We start from the raw sequence: 26,817 nt of genomic DNA, 5'->3' as shown, positions 1-26,817 counted from the left end.
TTTTAGAACCATACAGTTTTAGAACCATACAGTTTTAGGACCATAGTGGATGAGGACCATACAGTTTTAGGACCATACAGTTTTAGGACCATACAGTTTTAGGACCATACAGTTTTAGAACCATAGTGGATGAGGACCATACAGTTTTAGAACCATACAGTTTTAGAACCATACAGTTTTAGAACCATAGTGGATGAGGACCATACAGTTTTAGAACCATACAGTTTTAGGACCATACAGTTTTAGGACCATACAGTTCTAGGACCATACAGTTTTAGGACCATACAGTTCTAGAACCATACAGTTTTAGGACCACACAGTTTTAGAACCACACAGTTTTAGAACCATACAGTTTTAGGACCACACAGTTTTAGAACCATACAGTTTTAGAACCATACAGTTTTAGAACCATACAGTTTTAGAACCATACAGTTTTAGGACCATAGTGGATGAGGACCATACAGTTTTAGAACCATACAGTTTTAGAACCATACAGTTTTAGGACCATACAGTTTTAGAACCATACAGTTTTAGAACCATACAGTTTTAGAACCATACAGTTTTAGGACCATAGTGGATGAGGACCATACAGTTTTAGAACCATACAGTTTTAGAACCATACAGTTTTAGAACCATACAGTTTTAGAATCCATACAGTTTTAGAACCATACAGTTTTAGGACCATACAGTTTTAGGACCATACAGTTTTAGAACCATACAGTTTTAGGACCATACAGTTTTAGAACCATACAGTTTTAGAACCATACAGTTTTAGAACCATACAGTTTTAGGACCATAGTGGATGAGGACCATACAGTTTTAGAACCATACAGTTTTAGAACTATACAGTTTTAGAACCATACAGTTTTAGGACCATACAGTTTTAGGACCATACAGTTTTAGAACCATACAGTTTTAGGACCATACAGTTTTAGGACCATACCGTTTTAGAACCATACAGTTTTAGGACCATACAGTTTTAGGACCATACAGTTTTAGAACCATACAGATTTAGGACCATACAGTTTTAGAACCATACCGTTTTAGGACCACGCAGTTTTAGGACCACACAGTTTTAGGACTATACCGTTTTAGAACCACACAGTTTTAGAACCATACAGTTTTAGAACCATACCGTTTTAGAACCATGCAGTTTTAGAACCATAGTGGATGAGGAACATACAGTTTTAGGACCACACAGTTTTAGGACCATACCGTTTTAGAACCATACCGTTTTAGAACCATACCGTTTTAGGACCATACAGTTTTAGGACCATACCGTTTTAGAACCATACCGTTTTAGAACCATACCGTTTAGGACCATACAGTTTTAGGACCATACAGTTTTAGAACCATACAGTTTTAGAACCATACAGTTTTAGAACCATACAGTTTTAGAACCATACAGTTTTAGGACCATAGTGGATGAGGACCATACAGTTTTAGAACCATACAGTTTTAGAACCATACAGTTTTAGAATCCATACAGTTTTAGAACCATACAGTTTTAGGACCATACAGTTTTAGGACCATACAGTTTTAGAACCATACAGTTTTAGGACCATACAGTTTTAGAACCATACAGTTTTAGGACCATACAGTTTTAGAACCATACAGTTTTAGAACCATACAGTTTTAGGACCATAGTGGATGAGGACCATACAGTTTTAGAACCATACAGTTTTAGGACCATACAGTTTTAGGACCATACAGTTTTAGAACCATACAGTTTTAGGACCATACAGTTTTAGGACCATACCGTTTTAGAACCATACAGTTTTAGAACCATACCGTTTTAGAACCATGCAGTTTTAGAACCATAGTGGATGAGGAACATACAGTTTTAGGACCACACAGTTTTAGGACCATACCGTTTTAGAACCATACCGTTTTAGAACCATGCAGTTTTAGAACCATAGTGGATGAGGAACATACAGTTTTAGGACCACACAGTTTTAGGACCATACCGTTTTAGAACCATACCGTTTTAGAACCATACCGTTTTAGGACCATACAGTTTTAGGACCATACAGTTTTAGAACCATACAGTTTTAGGACCATACAGTTTTAGGACCATACAGTTTTAGGACCATACAGTTCTAGGACCATACAGTTTTAGGACCATACAGTTCTAGAACCATACAGTTTTAGAACCACACAGTTTTAGAACCATACAGTTTTAGGACCACACAGTTTTAGAACCGTACAGTTTTAGAACCATACAGTTTTAGAACCATACAGTTTTAGAACCATACAGTTTTAGAACCATACAGTTTTAGGACCATAGTGGATGGGGACCATACAGTTTTAGGACCACACAGTTTTAGAACCACACAGTTTTAGAACCATACAGTTTTAGGACCACACAGTTTTAGGACCGTACAGTTTTAGAACCATACATTTTTAGAACCATACAGTTTTAGAACCTTACAGTTTTAGAACCATACAGTTTTAGGACCATAGTGGATGGGGACCATACAGTTTTAGGACCACACAGTTTTAGAACCACACAGTTTTAGAACCATACAGTTTTAGGACCACACAGTTTTAGAACCGTACAGTTTTAGAACCATACAGTTTTAGAACCATACAGTTTTAGAACCATACAGTTTTAGAACCATACAGTTTTAGGACCATAGTGGATGGGAACCATACAGTTTTAGGACCACGCAGTTTTAGAACCACACAGTTTTAGAACCATACAGTTTTAGGACCACACAGTTTTAGAACCACAGTTTTAGAACCATACAGTTTTAGAACCATACAGTTTTAGGACCATACAGTTTTAGAACCATACAGTTTTAGAACCATACAGTTTTAGAACCATACAGTTTTAGGACCATAGTGGATGAGGACCATACAGTTTTAGAACCATACAGTTTTAGAACCATACAGTTTTAGAACTATACAGTTTTAGAATCATACAGTTTTAGAACCATACAGTTTTAGGACCATACAGTTTTAGGACCATACAGTTTTAGGACCATACAGTTTTAGAACCATACAGTTTTAGGACCATACAGTTTTAGAACCATACAGTTTTAGAACCAATACAGTTTTAGAACCATACAGTTTTAGAACCATACAGTTTTAGGACCATACAGTTTTAGAAGCATACAGTTTTAGGACCATACAGTTTTAGAACCATACAGTTTTAGAACCATACAGTTTTAGAATCCATACAGTTTTAGAACCATACAGTTTTAGGACCATACAGTTTTAGGACCATACAGTTTTAGAACCATACAGTTTTAGGACCATACAGTTTTAGAACCATACAGTTTTAGAACCATACAGTTTTAGAACCATACAGTTTTAGGACCATAGTGGATGAGGACCATACAGTTTTAGAACCATACAGTTTTAGAACTATACAGTTTTAGAACCATACAGTTTTAGGACCATACAGTTTTAGAAGCATACAGTTTTAGGACCATACAGTTTTAGAACCATACAGTTTTAGAACCATACAGTTTTAGAATCCATACAGTTTTAGAACCATACAGTTTTAGGACCATACAGTTTTAGGACCATACAGTTTTAGAACCATACAGTTTTAGGACCATACAGTTTTAGAACCATACAGTTTTAGAACCATACAGTTTTAGAACCATACAGTTTTAGGACCATAGTGGATGAGGACCATACAGTTTTAGAACCATACAGTTTTAGAACTATACAGTTTTAGAACCATACAGTTTTAGGACCATACAGTTTTAGGACCATACAGTTTTAGAACCATACAGTTTTAGGACCATACAGTTTTAGGACCATACCGTTTTAGAACCATACAGTTTTAGGACCATACAGTTTTAGGACCATACAGTTTTAGAACCATACAGATTTAGGACCATACAGTTTTAGAACCATACCGTTTAGGACCACACAGTTTTAGGACCACACAGTTTTAGGACTATACCGTTTTAGAACCACACAGTTTTAGAACCATACAGTTTTAGAACCATACCGTTTTAGAACCATGCAGTTTTAGAACCATAGTGGATGAGGAACATACAGTTTTAGGACCACACAGTTTTAGGACCATACCGTTTTAGAACCATACCGTTTTAGAACCATACCGTTTTAGGACCATACAGTTTTAGGACCATACAGTTTTAGAACCATACAGTTTTAGGACCATACAGTTTTAGGACCATACAGTTTTAGGACCATACAGTTCTAGGACCATACAGTTTTAGGACCATACAGTTTTAGGACCATACAGTTTTAGGACCATACAGTTCTAGAACCATACAGTTTTAGAACCACACAGTTTTAGAACCATACAGTTTTAGAACCATACAGTTTTAGAACCATACAGTTTTAGAACCATACAGTTTTAGAACCATACAGTTTTAGGACCATAGTGGATGGGGACCATACAGTTTTAGGACCACACAGTTTTAGAACCACACAGTTTTAGAACCATACAGTTTTAGGACCACACAGTTTTAGGACCGTACAGTTTTAGAACCATACATTTTTAGAACCATACAGTTTTAGAACCTTACAGTTTTAGAACCATACAGTTTTAGGACCATAGTGGATGGGGACCATACAGTTTTAGGACCACACAGTTTTAGAACCACACAGTTTTAGAACCATACAGTTTTAGGACCACACAGTTTTAGAACCGTACAGTTTTAGAACCATACAGTTTTAGAACCATACAGTTTTAGAACCATACAGTTTTAGAACCATACAGTTTTAGGACCATAGTGGATGGGGACCATACAGTTTTAGGACCACGCAGTTTTAGAACCACACAGTTTTAGAACCATACAGTTTTAGGACCACACAGTTTTAGAACCACAGTTTTAGAACCATACAGTTTTAGAACCATACAGTTTTAGGACCATACAGTTTTAGAACCATACAGTTTTAGAACCATACAGTTTTAGAACCATACAGTTTTAGGACCATAGTGGATGAGGACCATACAGTTTTAGAACCATACAGTTTTAGAACCATACAGTTTTAGAACTATACAGTTTTAGAACCATACAGTTTTAGAACCATACAGTTTTAGGACCATACAGTTTTAGGACCATACAGTTTTAGGACCATACAGTTTTAGAACCATACAGTTTTAGGACCATACAGTTTTAGAACCATACAGTTTTAGAACCAATACAGTTTTAGAACCATACAGTTTTAGGACCATACAGTTTTAGAAGCATACAGTTTTAGGACCATACAGTTTTAGAACCATACAGTTTTAGAACCATACAGTTTTAGAACCATACAGTTTTAGAACCATTAGAACCATACAGTGTTAGGACCATAGTGGATGAGGACCATACAGTTTTAGGACCACACAGAATTAGGACCATACAGATTTAGGACCACACAGTTTTAGAACCATACCGTTTTAGAACCATACAGTTTTAGGACCACACAGTTTTAGAACCATACAGTTTTAGAACCATACCGTTTTAGAACCATACAGTTTTAGGACCATACAGTTTTAGGACCATACAGTTTTAGAACCATACAGTTTTAGAACCATACAGTTTTAGGACCATACAGTTTTAGAACCATACAGTTTTAGAACCATACAGTTTTAGAACCATACAGTTTTAGGACCATAGTGGATGAGGACCATACAGTTTTAGAACCATACAGTTTTAGAACCATACAGATTTAGAACTATACAGTTTTAGAATCATACAGTTTTAGAACCATACAGTTTTAGGACCATACAGTTTTAGGACCATACAGTTTTAGAACCATACAGTTTTAGGACCATACAGTTTTAGAACCATACAGTTTTAGAACCAATACAGTTTTAGAACCATACAGTTTTAGGACCATACAGTTTTAGAAGCATACAGTTTTAGGACCATACAGTTTTAGAACCATACAGTTTTAGAACCATACAGTTTTAGAACCATTAGAACCATACAGTGTTAGGACCATAGTGGATGAGGACCATACAGTTTTAGGACCACACAGAATTAGGACCATACAGATTTAGGACCACACAGTTTTAGAACCATACCGTTTTAGAACCATACAGTTTTAGGACCACACAGTTTTAGAACCATACAGTTTTAGAACCATACCGTTTTAGGACCATACAGTTTTAGAACCATACCTGTTTAGAACCATACAGTTTTAGAACCATACCGTTTTAGAACCATTAGAACCATACAGTTTTAGAACCATACCATTTTAGGACCATACAGTTTTAGAACCATACCGTTTTAGAACCATTAGAACCATACAGTTTTAGAACCATACCGTTTTAGGACCATACAGTTTTAGAACCATACCTGTTTAGAACCATACAGTTTTAGAACCATACAGATTTAGGACCACACAGTTTTAGAACCATACCGTTTTAGAACCATACAGTTTTAGGACCCCACAGTTTTAGAACCATACCGTTTTAGAACCATACAGTTTTAGGACAGGGGACAGACCCCTGCTGCTGGTTCACCTGTAGACTGAAGACCAGGTATCCTCTGACTCACCTGTAGACTGAAGACCAGGTATCTGCTGATGCTCTGTTCTGACTCACCTGTAGACTGAAGACCAGGTATCCTCTGACTCACCTGTAGACTGAAGACCAGGTATCCTCTGACTCACCTGTAGACTGAAGACCAGGTATCCTCTGACTCACCTGTAGACTGAAGACAAGGTATCCTCTGACTCACCTGTAGACTGAAGACCAGGTATCCTCTGACTCACCTGTAGACTGAAGACCAGGTATCCTCTGACTCACCTGTAGACTGAAGACCAGGTATCCTCTGACTCACATGTAGACTGAAGACCAGGTATCCTCTGACTCACCTGTAGACTGAAGACCAGGTATCCTCTGACTCACCTGTAGACTGAAGACCAGGTATCCTCTGACTCACCTGTAGACTGAAGACCAGGTATCCTCTGACTCACCTGTAGACTGAAGACCAGGTATCCTCTGACTCACCTGTAGACTGAAGACCAGGTATCCTCTGACTCACCTGTAGACTGAAGACCAGGTATCCTCTGACTCACCTGTAGACTGAAGACCAGGTATCCTCTGACTCACCTGTAGACTGAAGACCAGGTATCCTCTGACTCACCTGTAGACTGAAGGCCAGTTATCCTCTGATGCTCTGTTCTGACTCACCTGTAGACTGAAGACCAGGTATCCTCTGACTCACCTGTAGACTGAAGACCAGGTATCCTCTGACTCACCTGTAGACTGAAGACCAGGTATCCTCTGACTCACCTGTAGACTGAAGACAAGGTATCCTCTGACTCACCTGTAGACTGAAGACCAGGTATCCTCTGACTCACCTGTAGACTGAAGACCAGGTATCCTCTGACTCACCTGTAGACTGAAGACCAGGTATCCTCTGACTCACCTGTAGACTGAAGACAAGGTATCCTCTGATGCTCTGTTCTGACTCACCTGTAGACTGAAGACAAGGTATCCTCTGACTCACCTGTAGACTGAAGACCAGGTATCCTCTGACTCACCTGTAGACTGAAGACCAGGTATCCTCTGACTCACCTGTAGACTGAAGACCAGGTATCCTCTGACTCACCTGTAGACTGAAGACCAGGTATCCTCTGACTCACCTGTAGACTGAAGACCAGGTATCCTCTGACTCACCTGTAGACTGAAGACAAGGTATCCTCTGACTCACCTGTAGACTGAAGACCAGGTATCCTCTGACTCACCTGTAGACTGAAGACCAGGTATCCTCTGACTCACCTGTAGACTGAAGACCAGGTATCCTCTGACTCACATGTAGACTGAAGACCAGGTATCCTCTGACTCACCTGTAGACTGAAGACCAGGTATCCTCTGACTCACCTGTAGACTGAAGACCAGGTATCCTCTGACTCACCTGTAGACTGAAGACCAGGTATCCTCTGACTCACCTGTAGACTGAAGACCAGGTATCCTCTGACTCACCTGTAGACTGAAGACAAGGTATCCTCTGATGCTCTGTTCTGACTCACCTGTAGACTGAAGACAAGGTATCCTCTGACTCACCTGTAGACTGAAGACAAGGTATCCTCTGATGCTCTGTTCTGACTCACCTGTAGACTGAAGACAAGGTATCCTCTGACTCACCTGTAGACTGAAGACCAGGTATCTGCTGATGCTCTGTTCTGACTCACCTGTAGACTGAAGACAAGGTATCCTCTGACTCACCTGTAGACTGAAGACCAGGTATCCTCTGACTCACCTGTAGACTGAAGACCAGGTATCCTCTGACTCACCTGTAGACTGAAGACCAGGTATCCTCTGACTCACCTGTAGACTGAAGACCAGGTATCCGCTGATGCTCTGTTCTGCGATGACGTCCTCCATGGTGCGCAGCGTGGTGCCCAGGTAGGAGTTTAGGAGCTGTGTGGGCAGCAGGCCGACTGACGACGCCACCAGGTAGTTTGGCAACGACACGTCTGTGATCTGAAAGGAATGTTTCAAACTTAGTGTTTCAAACTTAGTGTTTCAAACTTAGTGTTTCAAACTTAGTCTTGTCCCGGCCAGAACGGCCTACTTCCTGTTTCTGTAGCCAGCTTCATGGCGAAGTACACCACTTGGACAAGACGCTAGTCTGTAGAGGAAACAATCAATCTCAGATATTAAAAAGGTGAAAGATAGGAAGGCGTCTGTGTTTTTCAACCTTTATTTGCGAGATCGATCATTTCTCTTACAGATTAGTGAATAGCTATAACCTCTTAAGTGGTGTCACGTTTCTCTTAACTAATCTAAAAACATATATATTTTTTTAAAGTTAACAACTTTTTCAGCCTCAGGCTGCCGTAGATTATTGAAGCTTACAGTTCCACCTAGCTCAGTCTCTTGTTTCGTATCACTACGTTACTCTATAGAACGGTGTTTCAGTCTCCTTGGCCTGGAACATCCCAGGACTGATGAAATGACCTTGGTACAGACAGACTGCAGGTATTATGCTTACTGTTCCCTAGCCTAGCAGATATTGGCGGTGAGGGGTAGTAGGGCTGTGGAGGTCACAAGATTTAGTCAGCCGGTGATTGTCAAGCAAATAACTGTTGGGCTCACGGTAATCGACCGTTAATTAACATAAAACACATTTAGCATCTCCTGGCTTCCACACACAGCCTACAAGCCACTGATACAGACCTTTGGAACATGTACATTTGAATAAGTCGAATAACTCCATGTAATTTAGTCTACACCGTCACAATAAATCCATTATTTATTTACGACAGGTCTAAAGAAACACGATATGAAGAAAATGTAGTCTATTTCAGAAGAACAGAATAGCATACTCAGTTGTCTTTATGTTCGGTCCTGATCTGGCTGTGGGCTACACCAGTTCATTTAGTAGACAAGATGTTAGGTCCTGATCTGGCTGTGCCATATGGCTGTGGGCTACACTAGTTCATTTAGTTGTCCTTATGTTAGGCCCTGTCCTTATGTTCGGTCCTGATCTGGCTATGCCAAATGGCTGTGGGCTACACTAGTTCATTTAGTTGTCCTTATGTTAGGCCCTGTCCTTATGTTAGGCCCTGTCCTTATGTTCGGTCCTGATCTGGCTATGCCAAATGGCTGTGGGCTACACTAGTTCATTTAGTTGTCCTTATGTTAGGCCCTGTCCTTATGTTCGGTCCTGATCTGGCTATGCCAAATGGCTGTGGGCTACACTAGTTCATTTAGTTGTCCTTATGTTCGGTCCTGATCTGGCTATGCCAAATGGCTGTGGGCTACACTAGTTAATTTAGTTGTCCTTATGTTAGGCCCTGTCCTTATGTTAGGCCCTGTCCTTATGTTCGGTCCTGATCTGGCTGTGCCAAATGGCTGTGGGCTACACTAGTTAATTTAGTTGTCCTTATGTTAGGCCCTGTCCTTATGTTAGGCCCTGTCCTTATGTTAGGTCCTGATCAGTCTGTGCCAAATGGCTGTGGGCTACACTAGTTCATTTAGTTGTCCTTATGTTAGGCCCTGTCCTTATGTTAGGCCCTGTCCTTATGTTCGGTCCTGATCTGGCTATGCCATATAGCTGTGGGCTACACTAGTTCATTTAGCAGACAAGATTGGCTTAGTATTCCGTGGCATTATTTTATAGAATGAAAGATTGATGTTTAATACATTGATACGACTAATGATGATTTGAAAGAAAAAGTGTCTTGAAAAGGTATGAGCTCTGCTTAGTTTTTTTTTTACGCAGGCTGTACACACTACATCAGTCTCTCATTCACATTTTGACAAACACTTGCTACGGCGGCATCCCCTTTGTGTTGGCGTAATCCATGCCTTTTGTGGCCAGGGGCCGTTGCGCCCTTCTCCCTGAGCCCCATCACATGATCGGGTCTTTCTCACAGGCTACAAGTGAAAACAGACACATCCAATTCCGAGGTGCATACTGAAGAGCAGTAGGCTACATGGCAGTAGGCTATATGGCAGTAGGCTACATGGCAGTAGGCTACATGGCAGTAGGCTACATGGCAGTAGGCTATATGGCAGTAGGCTACATGGCAGTAGGCTACATGGCAGTAGGCTACATGGCAGTAGGCTACATGGCAGTAGGCTACATGGCAGTAGGCTATATGGCAGTAGGCTACATGGCAGTAGGCTACATGGCAGTAGGCTACATGGCAGTAGGCTATATGGCAGTAGGCTACATGGCAGTAGGCTACATGGCAGTAGGCTATATGGCAGTAGGCTACATGGCAGTAGGCTACATGGCAGTAGGCTACATGGCAGTAGGCTACATGGCAGTAGGCTACATGGCAGTAGGCTATATGGCAGTAGGCTATATGGCAGTAGGCTACATGGCAGTAGGCTACATGGCAGTAGGCTATATGGCAGTAGGCTACATGGCAGTAGGCTATATGGCAGTAGGCTACATGGCAGTAGGCTACATGGCAGTAGGCTAAATGGCAGTAGGCTAAATGGCAGTAGGCTATATGGCAGTAGGCTACATGGCAGTAGGCTACATGGCAGTAGGCTATATGGCAGTAGGCTACATGGCAGTAGGCTATATGGCAGTAGGCTACATGGCAGTAGGCTACATGGCAGTAGGCTACATGGCAGTAGGCTACATGGCAGTAGGCTATATGGCAGTAGGCTACATGGCAGTAGGCTACATGGCAGTAGGCTACATGGCAGTAGGCTACTTGGCAGTAGGCTACATGGCAGTAGGCTATATGGCAGTAGGCTATATGGCAGTAGGCTACATGGCAGTAGGCTACATGGCAGTAGGCTACATGGCAGTAGGCTATATGGCAGTAGGCTACATGGCAGTAGGCTACATGGCAGTAGGCTACATGGCAGTAGGCTATATAGTAGTAGCTATTAGGGCGATTATGCAGTTCACCGAAGTGTTTTGCTGTACAATCGCAATACAATCCAAGTCAAATCGCAATTGCAATACTTGGTTAAACACTTGGTTAAATACTTGGTTAAACACTTGGTTAAATACTTGGTTAAACACTTGGTTAAATACTTGGTTAAACACTTGGTTAAATACTTGGTTAAATACTTGGTTAAACACTTGGTTAAATACTTGGTTAAACACTTGGTTAAACACTTGGTTAAATACTTGGTTAAATACTTGGTTAAACACTTGGTTAAACACTTGGTTAAACACTTGGTTAAATACTTGGTTAAATACTTGGTTAAACACTTGGTTAAATACTTGGTTAAACACTTGGTTAAACACTTGGTTAAACACTTGGTTAAATACTTGGTTAAACACTTGGTTAAATACTTGGTTAAACACTTGGTTAAACACTTGGTTAAACACTTGGTTAAATACTTGGTTAAACACTTGGTTAAACACTTGGTTAAACACTTGGTTAAATACTTGGTTAAATACAACACTTGGTTAAATACTTGGTTAAATACTTGGTTAAACACTTGGTTAAACACTTGGTTAAACACAACACTTGGTTAAACACTTGGTTAAATACTTGGTTAAACACTTGGTTAAATACTTGGTTAAATACTTGGTTAAATACTTGGTTAAATACTTGGTTAAATACTTGGTTAAACACAACACTTGGTTAAACACTTGGTTAAATACTTGGTTAAACACAACACTTGGTTAAACACTTGGTTAAATACTTGGTTAAACACAACACTTGGTTAAATACTTGGTTAAATACTTGGTTAAACACTTGGTTAAACACTTGGTTAAATACTTGGTTAAATACTTGGTTAAATACTTGGTTAAACACTTGGTTAAATACTTGGTTAAACACTTGGTTAAATACTTGGTTAAACACAACACTTGGTTAAATACTTGGTTAAACACTTGGTTAAACACTTGGTTAAATACTTGGTTAAATACGTGGTTAAACACTTGGTTAAACACAACACTTGGTTAAACACTTGGTTAAATACTTGGTTAAATACTTGGTTAAATACTTGGTTAAACACAACACTTGGTTAAACACTTGGTTAAATACTTGGTTAAACACTTGGTTAAACACTTGGTTAAACACTTGGTTAAACACAACACTTGGTTAAATACTTGGTTAAACACTTGGTTAAACACTTGGTTAAATACTTGGTTAAATACTTGGTTAAACACTTGGTTAAACACTTGGTTAAACACAACACTTGGTTAAATACTTGGTTAAACACTTGGTTAAACACTTGGTTAAACACTTGGTTAAACACTTGGTTAAACACTTGGTTAAACACTTGGTTAAATACTTGGTTAAACACTTGGTTAAACACAACACTTGGTTAAACACAACACTTGGTTAAACACTTGGTTAAATACTTGGTTAAACACTTGGTTAAACACAACACTTGGTTAAACACTTGGTTAAATACTTGGTTAAACACTTGGTTAAATACAACACTTGGTTAAACACTTGGTTAAATACTTGGTTAAACACTTGGTTAAACACAACACTTGGTTAAACACTTGGTTAAATACTTGGTTAAACACTTGGTTAAACACAACACTTGGTTAAACACTTGGTTAAATACTTGGTTAAACACTTGGTTAAACACAACACTTGGTTAAACACTTGGTTAAATACTTGGTTAAACACTTGGTTAAACACAACACTTGGTTAAACACTTGGTTAAACACTTGGTTAAATACTTGGTTAAATACTTGGTTAAACACAACACTTGGTTAAATACTTGGTTAAATACTTGGTTAAACACAACACTTGGTTAAATACTTGGTTAAACACAACACTTGGTTAAATACTTGGTTAAACACTTGGTTAAACACAACACTTGGTTAAACACTTGGTTAAACACTTGGTTAAATACTTGGTTAAACACAACACTTGGTTAAACACTTGGTTAAACACTTGGTTAAACACTTGGTTAAATACTTGGTTAAATACTTGGTTAAACACAACACTTGGTTAAACACTTGGTTAAATACTTGGTTAAACACTTGGTTAAACACAACACTTGGTTAAACACTTGGTTAAACACTTGGTTAAATACTTGGTTAAATACTTGGTTAAACACAACACTTGGTTAAACACTTGGTTAAATACTTGGTTAAACACTTGGTTAAATACTTGGTTAAATACTTGGTTAAATACTTGGTTAAACACTTGGTTAAATACTTGGTTAAATACTTGGTTAAACACTTGGTTAAACACTTGGTTAAATACTTGGTTAAACACTTGGTTAAATACTTGGTTAAACACTTGGTTAAATACTTGGTTAAACACAACACTTGGTTAAACACTTGGTTAAACACTTGGTTAAATACTTGGTTAAACACAACACTTGGTTAAACACTTGGTTAAATACTTGGTTAAACACTTGGTTAAACACAACACTTGGTTAAACACTTTGTTAAACACTTGGTTAAATACTTGGTTAAATACTTGGTTAAATACTTGGTTAAACACAACACTTGGTTAAACACTTGGTTAAATACTTGGTTAAACACTTGGTTAAATACTTGGTTAAATACTTGGTTAAATACTTGGTTAAACACTTGGTTAAATACTTGGTTAAATACTTGGTTAAACACTTGGTTAAACACTTGGTTAAATACTTGGTTAAATACTTGGTTAAATACTTGGTTAAACACTTGGTTAAATACTTGGTTAAACACTTGGTTAAATACTTGGTTAAACACAACACTTGGTTAAATACTTGGTTAAACACTTGGTTAAACACTTGGTTAAATACTTGGTTAAATACGTGGTTAAACACTTGGTTAAACACAACACTTGGTTAAACACAACACTTGGTTAAACACTTGGTTAAATACTTGGTTAAATACTTGGTTAAATACTTGGTTAAACACAACACTTGGTTAAACACTTGGTTAAATACTTGGTTAAACACTTGGTTAAACACTTGGTTAAACACTTGGTTAAACACAACACTTGGTTAAATACTTGGTTAAACACTTGGTTAAACACTTGGTTAAACACTTGGTTAAATACTTGGTTAAATACTTGGTTAAACACTTGGTTAAACACTTGGTTAAACACAACACTTGGTTAAACACTTGGTTAAACACTTGGTTAAACACTTGGTTAAACACTTGGTTAAACACTTGGTTAAATACTTGGTTAAACACTTGGTTAAACACAACACTTGGTTAAACACAACACTTGGTTAAACACTTGGTTAAATACTTGGTTAAACACTTGGTTAAACACAACACTTGGTTAAACACTTGGTTAAATACTTGGTTAAACACTTGGTTAAATACAACACTTGGTTAAACACTTGGTTAAATACTTGGTTAAACACTTGGTTAAACACAACACTTGGTTAAACACTTGGTTAAACACTTGGTTAAATACTTGGTTAAACACTTGGTTAAACACAACACTTGGTTAAACACTTGGTTAAATACTTGGTTAAACACTTGGTTAAACACAACACTTGGTTAAACACTTGGTTAAATACTTGGTTAAACACTTGGTTAAACACAACACTTGGTTAAACACTTGGTTAAACACTTGGTTAAATACTTGGTTAAATACTTGGTTAAACACAACACTTGGTTAAATACTTGGTTAAATACTTGGTTAAACACAACACTTGGTTAAATACTTGGTTAAACACAACACTTGGTTAAATACTTGGTTAAACACTTGGTTAAACACAACACTTGGTTAAACACTTGGTTAAACACTTGGTTAAACACAACACTTGGTTAAACACTTGGTTAAACACTTGGTTAAATACTTGGTTAAATACTTGGTTAAACACAACACTTGGTTAAACACTTGGTTAAATACTTGGTTAAACACTTGGTTAAACACAACACTTGGTTAAACACTTGGTTAAACACTTGGTTAAATACTTGGTTAAATACTTGGTTAAATACTTGGTTAAACACAACACTTGGTTAAACACTTGGTTAAACACTTGGTTAAATACTTGGTTAAACACTTGGTTAAATACTTGGTTAAATACTTGGTTAAACACTTGGTTAAATACTTGGTTAAATACTTGGTTAAACACTTGGTTAAACACTTGGTTAAATACTTGGTTAAACACTTGGTTAAATACTTGGTTAAACACTTGGTTAAATACTTGGTTAAACACAACACTTGGTTAAACACTTGGTTAAACACTTGGTTAAATACTTGGTTAAACACAACACTTGGTTAAACACTTGGTTAAATACTTGGTTAAATACTTGGTTAAACACAACACTTGGTTAAACACTTGGTTAAACACAACACTTGGTTAAACACTTGGTTAAATACTTGGTTAAACACTTGGTTAAATACTTGGTTAAACACTTGGTTAAATACTTGGTTAAATACTTGGTTAAACACTTGGTTAAACACTTGGTTAAATACTTGGTTAAACACTTGGTTAAATACTTGGTTAAACACTTGGTTAAATACTTGGTTAAACACAACACTTGGTTAAACACTTGGTTAAACACTTGGTTAAACACTTGGTTAAACACTTGGTTAAACACTTGGTTAAACACTTGGTTAAATACTTGGTTAAACACTTGGTTAAATACTTGGTTAAACACAACACTTGGTTAAATACTTGGTTAAACACTTGGTTAAATACTTGGTTAAACACAACACTTGGTTAAACACTTGGTTAAATACTTGGTTAAACACAACACTTGGTTAAACACTTGGTTAAACACTTGGTTAAACACGAGGCCTAGCCCTAGTAGGCCCAGCCCTAGTAGGCCCAGCCCTAGTACGCCCAGCCCTAGTACGCCCAGCCCTAGTAGGCCCAGCCCTAGTAGGCCCAGCCCTAGTAGGCCCAGCCCTAGTAGGCCCAGCCCTAGTAGGCCCAGCCCTAGTAGGCCCAGCCCTAGTAGGCCCAGCCCTAGTACGCCCAGCCCTAGTAGGCCCAGCCCTAGTAGGCCCAGCCCTAGTACGCCCAGCCCTAGTAGGCCCAGCCCTAGTAGGCCCAGCCCTAGTAGGCCCAGCCCTAGTAGGCCCAGCCCTAGTAGGCCCAGCCCTAGTAGGCCCAGCCCTAGTACGCCCAGCCCTAGTAGGCCCAGCCCTAGTAGGCCCAGCCCTAGTAGGCCCAGCCCTAGTAGGCCCAGCCCTAGTAGGCCCAGCCCTAGTACGCCCAGCCCTAGTAGGTCCAGCCCTAGTAGGCCCAGCCCTATTAGGCCCAGCCCTAATGACATATATAGGATAGATCTCTAGTATACTAACAGAAGTGTCTCAAGGATAGGCCTTCCTAAATCAACTATACACTACAATTGGCTCAGTTGTAAAGCCAATCTATCACTTAGCGACTAATGTAAACGGGTTAAATTGTCTGGGATTGAATTAATGACTAACTACTGCAGGCGTCTACTACAAGATAGCAACTCTCCAGATTCCCGACAATACTAAACCTGTTCCCTTCAATCTACCATTCCAGTGTTTAATTGCTATATTGTAATTACTTCGCCACCATGGCCTATTTATTGCCTTACCTCTCTTATCCTACCTCATTTGGTCACATGGTATATAGATTTATTTTTTTGTATGTTTGTTTTACTCCATGTTGTAACTCTGTGTTGTTGTCTGTGTCGCACTGCTTTCCTTTATCTTGGCCAGGTCGTAGTTGTAAATGAGAACTTGTTCTCAACTTGGCCTTCCTGGTTAAATAAAGGGTTATATATATAAATACCTGGTTAAATAAAGGGTTATATATATAAATACCTGGTTAAATAAAGGGTTATATATATAAATACCTGGTTAAATAAAGGGTTAGGGTTATATATATATATAAATACCTGCTTAAATAAAGGGTTATATATATAAATACCTGGTTAAATAAAGGGTTAGGTTATATATATAAATACCTGGTTAAATAAAGGGTTAGGGTTATATATATAAATACCTGGTTAAATAAAGGGTTATATATATAAATATCTGGTTAAATAAAGGGTTATATATATAAATACCTGGTTAAATAAAGGGTTAGGGTTATATATATAAATACCTGGTTAAATAAAGGGTTAGGGTTATATATATAAATACCTGGTTAAATAAAGGGTTAGGGTTATATATATATATATATATATATATATATATATATATATATATATATATATATATATATATATATATATATATATATATATATCAATACCTGGTTAAATAAAGGGTTATATATATAAATACCTGGTTAAATAAAGGGTTAGGGTTATATATATAAATACCTGGTTAAATAAAGGGTTAGGGTTATATATATAAATACCTGGTTAAATAAAGGGTTATATATATAAATACCTGGTTAAATAAAGGGTTATATATATAAATACCTGGTTAAATAAAGGGTTATATATATATAAATACCTGGTTAAATAAAGGGTTATATATATAAATACCTGGTTAAATAAAGGGTTATATATATAAATACCTGGTTAAATAAAGGGTTATATATATAAATACCTGGTTAAATAAAGGGTTATATATATAAATACCTGGTTAAATAAAGGTGAAATAAAATACATTAAAATGTTTGCTGATCGGTAAGAAATCGTTCCCACTATATTCTGATTATACCCATCAGATCAGCAAACATCGAAGGGGAACAACGTTATTCACTACTTCTACAATGGTGTGATTTGGAAGCGTCTGTCTGTTCAACAGTGTGGAGGGTCAAAAAGCCGTCTCGGCTCCTGTCCTAGGAGGGGCATTGTAACCTTTGGACAGACAGAGAACGTCACCCAAGGGCGATTCCATGCATAGACCATATTAGTTTTTTGGTATCTCAATTTGTTCTGGTAAACTTCATTGGGAGGAAGGATGTTTGACATCCATTATCATTGAGAAAATGATGATGAATGTGGTTATTTTAGACTTATACATGCCTCCTGGAAAGACCCTATGATCTGTGTACAGTACATGATATTGATAACATAATTGTCAATATACTCCTTAGTGTATGAGCCATCTACTGGAGGCTCTCTGCTAATTCAGGAGGTACGATCCATCTACTGGAGGCTCTCTGCTAATTCAGGAGGTACGATCCATCTACTGGAGGCTCTCTGCTAATTCAGGAGGTAGATCCATCTACTGGAGGCTCTCTGCTAATTCAGGAGGTATGATCCATCTACTGGAGGCACTCTGCTAATTCAGGAGGTACGATCCATCTACTGGAGGCTCTCTGCTAATTCAGGAGGTATGATCCATCTACTGGAGGCTCTCTGCTAATTCAGGAGGTATGATCCATCTACTGGAGGCTCTCTGCTAATTCAGGAGGTACGATCCATCTACTGGAGGCTCTCTGCTAATTCAGGAGGTACGATCCATCTACTGGAGGCTCTCTGCTAATTCAGGAGGTATGATCCATCTACTGGAGGCTCTCTGCTAATTCAGGAGGTATGATCCATCTACTGGAGGCTCTCTGCTAATTCAGGAGGTACGAGCCATCTACTGGAGGCTCTCTGCTAATTCAGGAGGTACGATCCATCTACTGGAGGCTCTCTGCTAATTCAGGAGGTATGAGCCATCTACTGGAGGCTCTCTGCTAATTCAGGAGGTATGATCCATCTACTGGAGGCTCTCTGCTAATTCAGGAGGTATGGTCCATCTACTGGAGGCTCTCTGCTAATTCAGGAGGTATGATCCATCTACTGGAGGCTCTCTGCTAATTCAGGAGGTACGATCCATCTACTGGAGGCTCTCTGCTAATTCAGGAGGTATGAGCCATCTACTGGAGGCTCTCTGCTAATTCAGGAGGTATGAGCCATCTACTGGAGGCTCTCTGCTAATTCAGGAGGTATGATCCATCTGCTGGAGGCTCTCTGCTAATTCAGGAGGTATGATCCATCTACTGGAGGCTCTCTGCTAATTCAGGAGGTATGATCCATCTACTGGAGGCTCTCTGCTAATTCAGGAGGTATGATCCATCTACTGGAGGCTCTCTGCTAATTCAGGAGGTATGATCCATCTACTGGAGGCTCTCTGCTAATTCAGGAGGTATGATCCATCTACTGGAGGCTCTCTGCTAATTCAGGAGGTACGATCCATCTACTGGAGGCTCTCTGCTAATTCAGGAGGTACGATCCATCTACTGGAGGCTCTCTGCTAATTCAGGAGGTATGATCCATCTACTGGAGGCTCTCTGCTAATTCAGGAGGTACGATCCATTTTAGGAGCACCACGAACACAGTGAATGTGAAAATGGTTTCAAAAAGGGAACTGCCACTGCTTTATGATTTGCTGAATGTGCAATCCTAAAGGAGGGCTATGATTGGATAATGACCTATAATGTCAATTTCTATGTAGGCCCACTGTGGGAGTTGAACATGTTTGAGGGGTATAGAAAGAGCATATATTTGAGCAATATGCCTAAAAATAATACAAATCTAAATATATATATATTTTTTTAAATGTTGAATAAATTAATGTGAAAAAAAGTATATTTCGCAATTGAGACACTCCATATGTTCGAGCAACACTATAAGGAGAACATCGACAACAAGATGTAGTCTTGTTCATCATGTACACAGACCACAGTAATAATAATAATAATAATAATAATACACAGGCTCTTACAGGAGGCATTTTTAGGTCTAAAAAAAGGCCACTCATCGTGATTCTCTCCCGGGAAGAAAATTTTAATCAAATGTAAAAGAAAATGTGAAAACATCTTGAAGTTACTGTGAAAATTGGCAGAAGAAGAAATTGGAGATACCGAAAAGATTTCCGGGCTACGCTGGCATGGAATTCACCCCCTTCCTTCCCAGGAAGCGTTTTTTAAATAGACTCAGAGTGCTGATTTAATTTTACCTTTATTTAACCAGGCAAGTCAGTTGAGAACACATTCTTACTTTCAATGACGGCCTGGGAACAGTGGGTTAACTGCCTTGTTCAGGGGCAGAACGACAGATTTGTACCTTGTCAGCTCGGGGGTTTGAACTCGCAACCTTCCGGTTACTAGTCCAACGCTCTAACCACTAGGCTACGCTGCCGCCCCAAATCTGATAGTGAAATTAGTTACACCTTTTAGATTACAGTGCATAAGATTATATGGGGGGTCCTATATCAGCACTCCTACTCATGGGACGCGATAACCTTTTGGACAGGGAACTTCCAAATCCAACATCACAGTGTCCCTGTCCCAAATGGCATCTTATTTCCTACATAGTGCACTACTTTGAAAAGTAGGACCTGCTACTGACTGACTGGTTGGAAGCTACAATCCTATACGACTCACTCAGCCAGCATCCCAAAAAGGGTACCTTATTCCCATGTTAGTGCACTATGTAATGAATAGGGTGCCATTTGGGACGAATCCTCAGGTCACAACGAGTGGCGCAGCGATCTAAGGCACTGCACCTCAGTGCTCGAGGCATCACTACTTGACCCGGGTTTGATCCCAGGCTGCATCACAGTCAGCTGTGACTGGGAGACACAATTGGCCCAGCGTCGTCCGGGTTAGAGGAGGGTTTAGCCTGCTGGGATGTTTCCTCCGACACATTGGTGCTTCTGGCTTCCAGGTTAAGCGAGCAGTATTCTCAAGAAGCAGTGCGGCTTGTCAGGGTCGTGTTTCGGAGGAGCGGCTCTCGACCTTCGCCTCTCCCGAGTCCGTAGGGGAAATGCAGCGACGTGGTAAAAATATTATAATAATTCCCTCGTTATGTCGAGAAAAAATATGTTTTGTGGAGATCGAGATAAAATGCATCATCCATTAATTTGTTGAGATGAATGATCCCCACCTCATCAAGGAGCCCTGTGATCACAATGCGTGAGGTATTTAAGCCCTGAACGATGTCTATGTGACCTTTTATTGGCCTAACAAGCAGCTCCGTCCCCAAGACAACATGCAATCGTATGCAAGGAACAATTCAACTAACTTGGCTAGTCTTGTGAGCTAGCAAGTTCGGTAGTCTTGTGAGCTAGCTAGTTCGGTAGTCTTGTGAGCTAGCAAGTTCGGTAGTCTTGTGAGCTAGCTAGTTCGGTAGTCTTGTGAGCTAGCAAGTTCGGTAGTCTTGTGAGCTAGCTAGTTCGGTAGTCTTGTGAGCTAGCTAGTTCGGTAGTCTTGTGAGCTAGCAAGTTCGGTAGTCTTGTGAGCTAGCTAGTTCGGTAGTCTTGTGAGCTAGCTAGTTCGGTAGTCTTGTGAGCTAGCTAGTTCGGTAGTCTTGTGAGCTAGCTAGTTCGGTAGTCTTGTGAGCTAGCTAGTTCGGTAGTCTTGTGAGCTAGCAAGTTCGGTACTCTTGTGAGCTAGCTAGTTCGCTAGTCTTGTGAGCTAGCTAGTTCGCTAGTCTTGTGAGCTAGCTAGTTCGCTAGTCTTGTGAGCTAGCTAGCAAACTAGCTTGTTATCTATGCTGATAGATTTGCATAAATGATGTGTATGATTTAAAAAGGGGACATGTTTTGTGGTTAATATTTATAGTGGGTAAGCTCCATTCCTGATAGGCTCGTTCAGTAGATCATATCTGATCAGCCTATCAGAACAATGTACTCATCCTAGACCTAACATCTGGTGTGCCTGAGCGAGCAATGATTCAATGACAACGCAAGGCACTTCAGAAGGTAGTGCGTACGGCCCAGTACATCACTGGGGCCGAGCTTCCTGCCATCCAGGCAGGACCTCTATACCAGGCGGTGTCAGATGAAAGCCTTAAAAATTGTCAAAGACTCCAGCCTCCCAAGTCATGAACTGTTCTCTCTTTTCACACAGCAAGCTGGACTGATGCACCTTGTCTGTAACAAACAGTCTGTAACCAACAGTCTGTAACCAACAGTCTGTAACCAACTGTCTGTAACCAACAGTCTGTAACCAACAGTCTGTAACCAACAGTCTGTAACCAACAGTCTGTAACCAACAGTCTGTAACCAACCGTCTGTAACCAACAGTCTGTAACCAACCGTCTGTAACCAACAGTCTGTAACCAACAGTCTGTAACCAAAAGGACCTTGAACAGCTTCTAACACCAGGCCATACGACTGCTAAATAGTGAGATAAACAGCTTCTATCACCAGGCCATACGACTGCTAAATAGTGAGTTAAACAGCTTCTATCACCAGGCCATACGACTGCTAAATAGTGAGATAAACAGCTTCTATCACCAGGCCATACGACTGCTAAATAGTGAGTTAAACAGCTTCTATCACCAGGCCATACAACTGCTAAATAGTGAGATAAACAGCTTCTAACACCAGGTCATACGACTGCTAAATAGTGAGTTAAACAGCTTCTATCACCAGGCCATACGACTGCTAAATAGTGAGATAAACAGCTTCTAACACCAGGCCATACGACTGCTAAATAGTGAGTTAAACAGCTTCTATCACCAGGCCATACGACTGCTAAATAGTGAGTTAAACAGCTTCTATCACCAGGCCATACGACTGCTAAATAGTGAGATAAACAGCTTCTAACACCAGGCCATACGACTGCTAAATAGTGAGTTAAACAGCTTCTATCACCAGGCCATACGACTGCTAAATAGTGAGATAAATAGTTAACCAATAGCGGACTACCTGCCTTGATCTTTTTGCACTAATTATTTTAACTCATCACATACCCAACAAAGGGTATATAACAATGTATTGAGATAAACTTTTGTTATTGACCAAATACTTGTTTTCCACCATAATTTGCAAATACATTCATTAAAAATCCTACAATGTGATTTTCTGGATTTGTTCTCTCATTTTGTCTGTCATAGTTGAAGTGTACCTATGATGAAAATTACAGGCCTCACATCTTCTTAAGTGGGAGAACTTGCACAATTGGTGGCTGAATAAATACTTTTTTGCCCCACTGTATATAGCCACATTATCACATCATTTACAGTCAGCTAACCCATCTATATAGCCACGTTATCACATCATTTACAGTCAGCTAACCCATCTATATAGCCACGTTATCACATCATTTACAGTCAGCTAACCCGTCTATATAGCCACGTTATCACATCATTTACAGTCAGCTAACCCATCTATATAGCCAAGTTATCACATCATTTACAGTCAGCTAACCCATCTATATAGCCAAGTTATCACATCATTTACAGTCAGCTAACCCATCTATATAGCCACGTTATCACATCATTTACAGTCAGCTAACCCATCTATATAGCCACGTTATCACATCATTTACAGTCAGCTAACCCATCTATATAGCCACGTTATCACATCATTTACAGTCAGCTAACCCATCTATATAGCCACGTTATCACATCATTTACAGTCAGCTAACCCATCTATATAGCCACGTTATCACATCATTTACAGTCAGCTAACCCATCTATATAGCCACGTTATCACATCATTTACAGTCAGCTAACCCATCTATATAGCCACGTTATCACATCATTTACAGTCAGCTAACCCATCTATATAGCCACGTTATCACATCATTTACAGTCAGCTAACCCATCTATATAGCCACGTTATCACATCATTTACAGTCAGCTAACCCATCTATATAGCCACGTTATCACATCATTTACAGTCAGCTAACCCATCTATATAGCCACGTTATCACATCATTTACAGTCAGCTAACCCATCTATATAGCCACGTTATCACATCATTTACAGTCAGCTAACCCATCTATATAGCCACGTTATCACATCATTTACAGTCAGCTAACCCATCTATATAGCCACGTTATCACATCATTTACAGTCAGCTAACCCATCTATATAGCCACGTTATCACATCATTTACAGTCAGCTAACCCATCTATATAGCCAAGTTATCACATCATTTACAGTCAGCTAACCCATCTATATAGCCAAGTTATCACATCATTTACAGTCAGCTAACCCATCTATATAGCCACATTATCACATCATTTACAGTCAGCTAACCCGTCTATATAGCCACGTTATCACATCATTTACAGTCAGCTAACCCATCTATATAGCCAAGTTATCACATCATTTACAGTCAGCTAACCCATCTATATAGCCAAGTTATCACATCATTTACAGTCAGCTAACCCATCTATATAGCCACGTTATCACATCATTTACAGTCAGCTAACCCATCTATATAGCCACATTATCACATCATTTACAGTCAGCTAACCCATCTATATAGCCACGTTATCACATCATTTACAGTCAGCTAACCCATCTATATAGCCACATTATCACATCATTTACAGTCAGCTAACCCATCTATATAGCCACGTTATCACATCATTTATCTGACAGCCAGCTAACCCATCTATATAGCCAAGTTATCACATCATTTACAGTCAGCTAACCCATCTATATAGCCACGTTATCACATCATTTACAGTCAGCTAACCCATCTATATAGCCACGTTATCACATCATTTACAGTCAGCTAACCCATCTATATAGCCACGTTATCACATCATTTACAGTCAGCTAACCCATCTATATAGCCACGTTATCACATCATTTACAGTCAGCTAACCCATCTATATAGCCACGTTATCACATCATTTACAGTCAGCTAACCCATCTATATAGCCACGTTATCACATCATTTACAGTCAGCTAACCCATCTATATAGCCACGTTATCACATCATTTACAGTCAGCTAACCCATCTATATAGCCACATTATCACATCATTTACAGTCAGCTAACCCATCTATATAGCCAAGTTATCACATCATTTACAGTCAGCTAACCCATCTATATAGCCACGTTATCACATCATTTACAGTCAGCTAACCCATCTATATAGCCAAGTTATCACATCATTTACAGTCAGCTAACCCATCTATATAGCCACGTTATCACATCATTTACAGTCAGCTAACCCATCTATATAGCCACGTTATCACATCATTTACAGTCAGCTAACCCATCTATATAGCCACGTTATCACATCATTTACAGTCAGCTAACCCATCTATATAGCCACGTTATCACATCATTTACAGTCAGCTAACCCATCTATATAGCCACGTTATCACATCATTTACAGTCAGCTAACCCATCTATATAGCCACGTTATCACATCATTTACAGTCAGCTAACCCATCTATATAGCCACGTTATCACATCATTTACAGTCAGCTAACCCATCTATATAGCCACGTTATCACATCATTTACAGTCAGCTAACCCATCTATATAGCCACGTTATCACATCATTTACAGTCAGCTAACCCATCTATATAGCCACGTTATCACATCATTTACAGCCAGCTAACCCATCTATATAGCCAAGTTATCACATCATTTACAGTCAGCTAACCCATCTATATAGCCAAGTTATCACTTCATTTACAGCCAGCTAACCCATCTATATAGCCACGTTATCACATCATTTACAGTCAGCTAACCCATCTATATAGCCAAGTTATCACATCATTTACAGTCAGCTAACCCATCTATATAGCCACGTTATCACATCATTTACAGTCAGCTAACCCATCTATATAGCCACGTTATCACATCATTTACAGTCAGCTAACCCATCTATATAGCCAAGTTATCACATCATTTACAGTCAGCTAACCCATCTATATAGCCACGTTATCACATCATTTACAGTCAGCTAACCCATCTATATAGCCACGTTATCACATCATTTACAGTCAGCTAACCCATCTATATAGCCACGTTATCACATCATTTACAGTCAGCTAACCCATCTATATAGCCACGTTATCACATCATTTACAGTCAGCTAACCCATCTATATAGCCACGTTATCACATCATTTACAGTCAGCTAACCCATCTATATAGCCACGTTATCACATCATCATTACAGTCAGCTAACCCATCTATATAGCCACGTTATCACATCATTTACAGCCAGCTAACCCATCTATATAGCCACGTTATCACATCATTTACAGTCAGCTAACCCATCTATATAGCCAAGTTATCACATCATTTACAGTCAGCTAACCCGTCTATATAGCCAAGTTATCACATCATTTACAGTCAGCTAACCCATCTATATAGCCAAGTTATCACATCATTTACAGTCAGCTAACCCGCCTATATAGCCAAGTTATCACATCATTTACAGTCAGCTAACCCATCTATATAGCCACGTTATCACATCATTTACAGTCAGCTAACCCATCTATATAGCCACGTTATCACATCATTTACAGTCAGCTAACCCATCTATATAGCCAAGTTATCACATCATTTACAGTCAGCTAACCCATCTATATAGCCACGTTATCACATCATTTACAGTCAGCTAACCCATCTATATAGCCACGTTATCACATCATTTACAGTCAGCTAACCCATCTATATAGCCACGTTATCACATCATTTACAGTCAGCTAACCCATCTATATAGCCACGTTATCACATCATTTACAGTCAGCTAACCCATCTATATAGCCACGTTATCACATCATTTACAGTCAGCTAACCCATCTATATAGCCACGTTATCACATCATTTACAGTCAGCTAACCCATCTATATAGCCACGTTATCACATCATTTACAGTCAGCTAACCCATCTATATAGCCAAGTTATCACAT

The 26,817-nt window shown here is 39.2% G+C and overlaps 1 protein-coding gene across 9 annotated transcripts in view; it reads right to left on the bottom strand.

Annotated features, from left to right (window-relative positions):
* Positions 1–26,817, bottom strand: part of tmem64 (transmembrane protein 64) — a 44,344-nt gene that overhangs the window by 7,938 nt on the left and 9,589 nt on the right. For all 9 annotated transcript variants that reach the window (XR_008073803.1, XR_008073804.1, XR_008073799.1 and 6 more), the window contains exon 2: positions 8,255–8,410. Coding sequence is in view for 1 of the 9 variants with exons in the window: in XM_052473028.1 (XP_052328988.1) it covers positions 8,255–8,410 (156 nt within the window). In the remaining 8 variants the exon portion in view is untranslated. The remainder of the gene's footprint in view (positions 1–8,254; positions 8,411–26,817) is intronic.

Source organism: Oncorhynchus keta, chromosome 20 (assembly GCF_023373465.1).
Source record: "Oncorhynchus keta strain PuntledgeMale-10-30-2019 chromosome 20, Oket_V2, whole genome shotgun sequence".
Taxonomy (NCBI): domain Eukaryota; kingdom Metazoa; phylum Chordata; class Actinopteri; order Salmoniformes; family Salmonidae; genus Oncorhynchus; species Oncorhynchus keta.
This window is presented reverse-complemented; position numbering and strand designations above follow the sequence as displayed.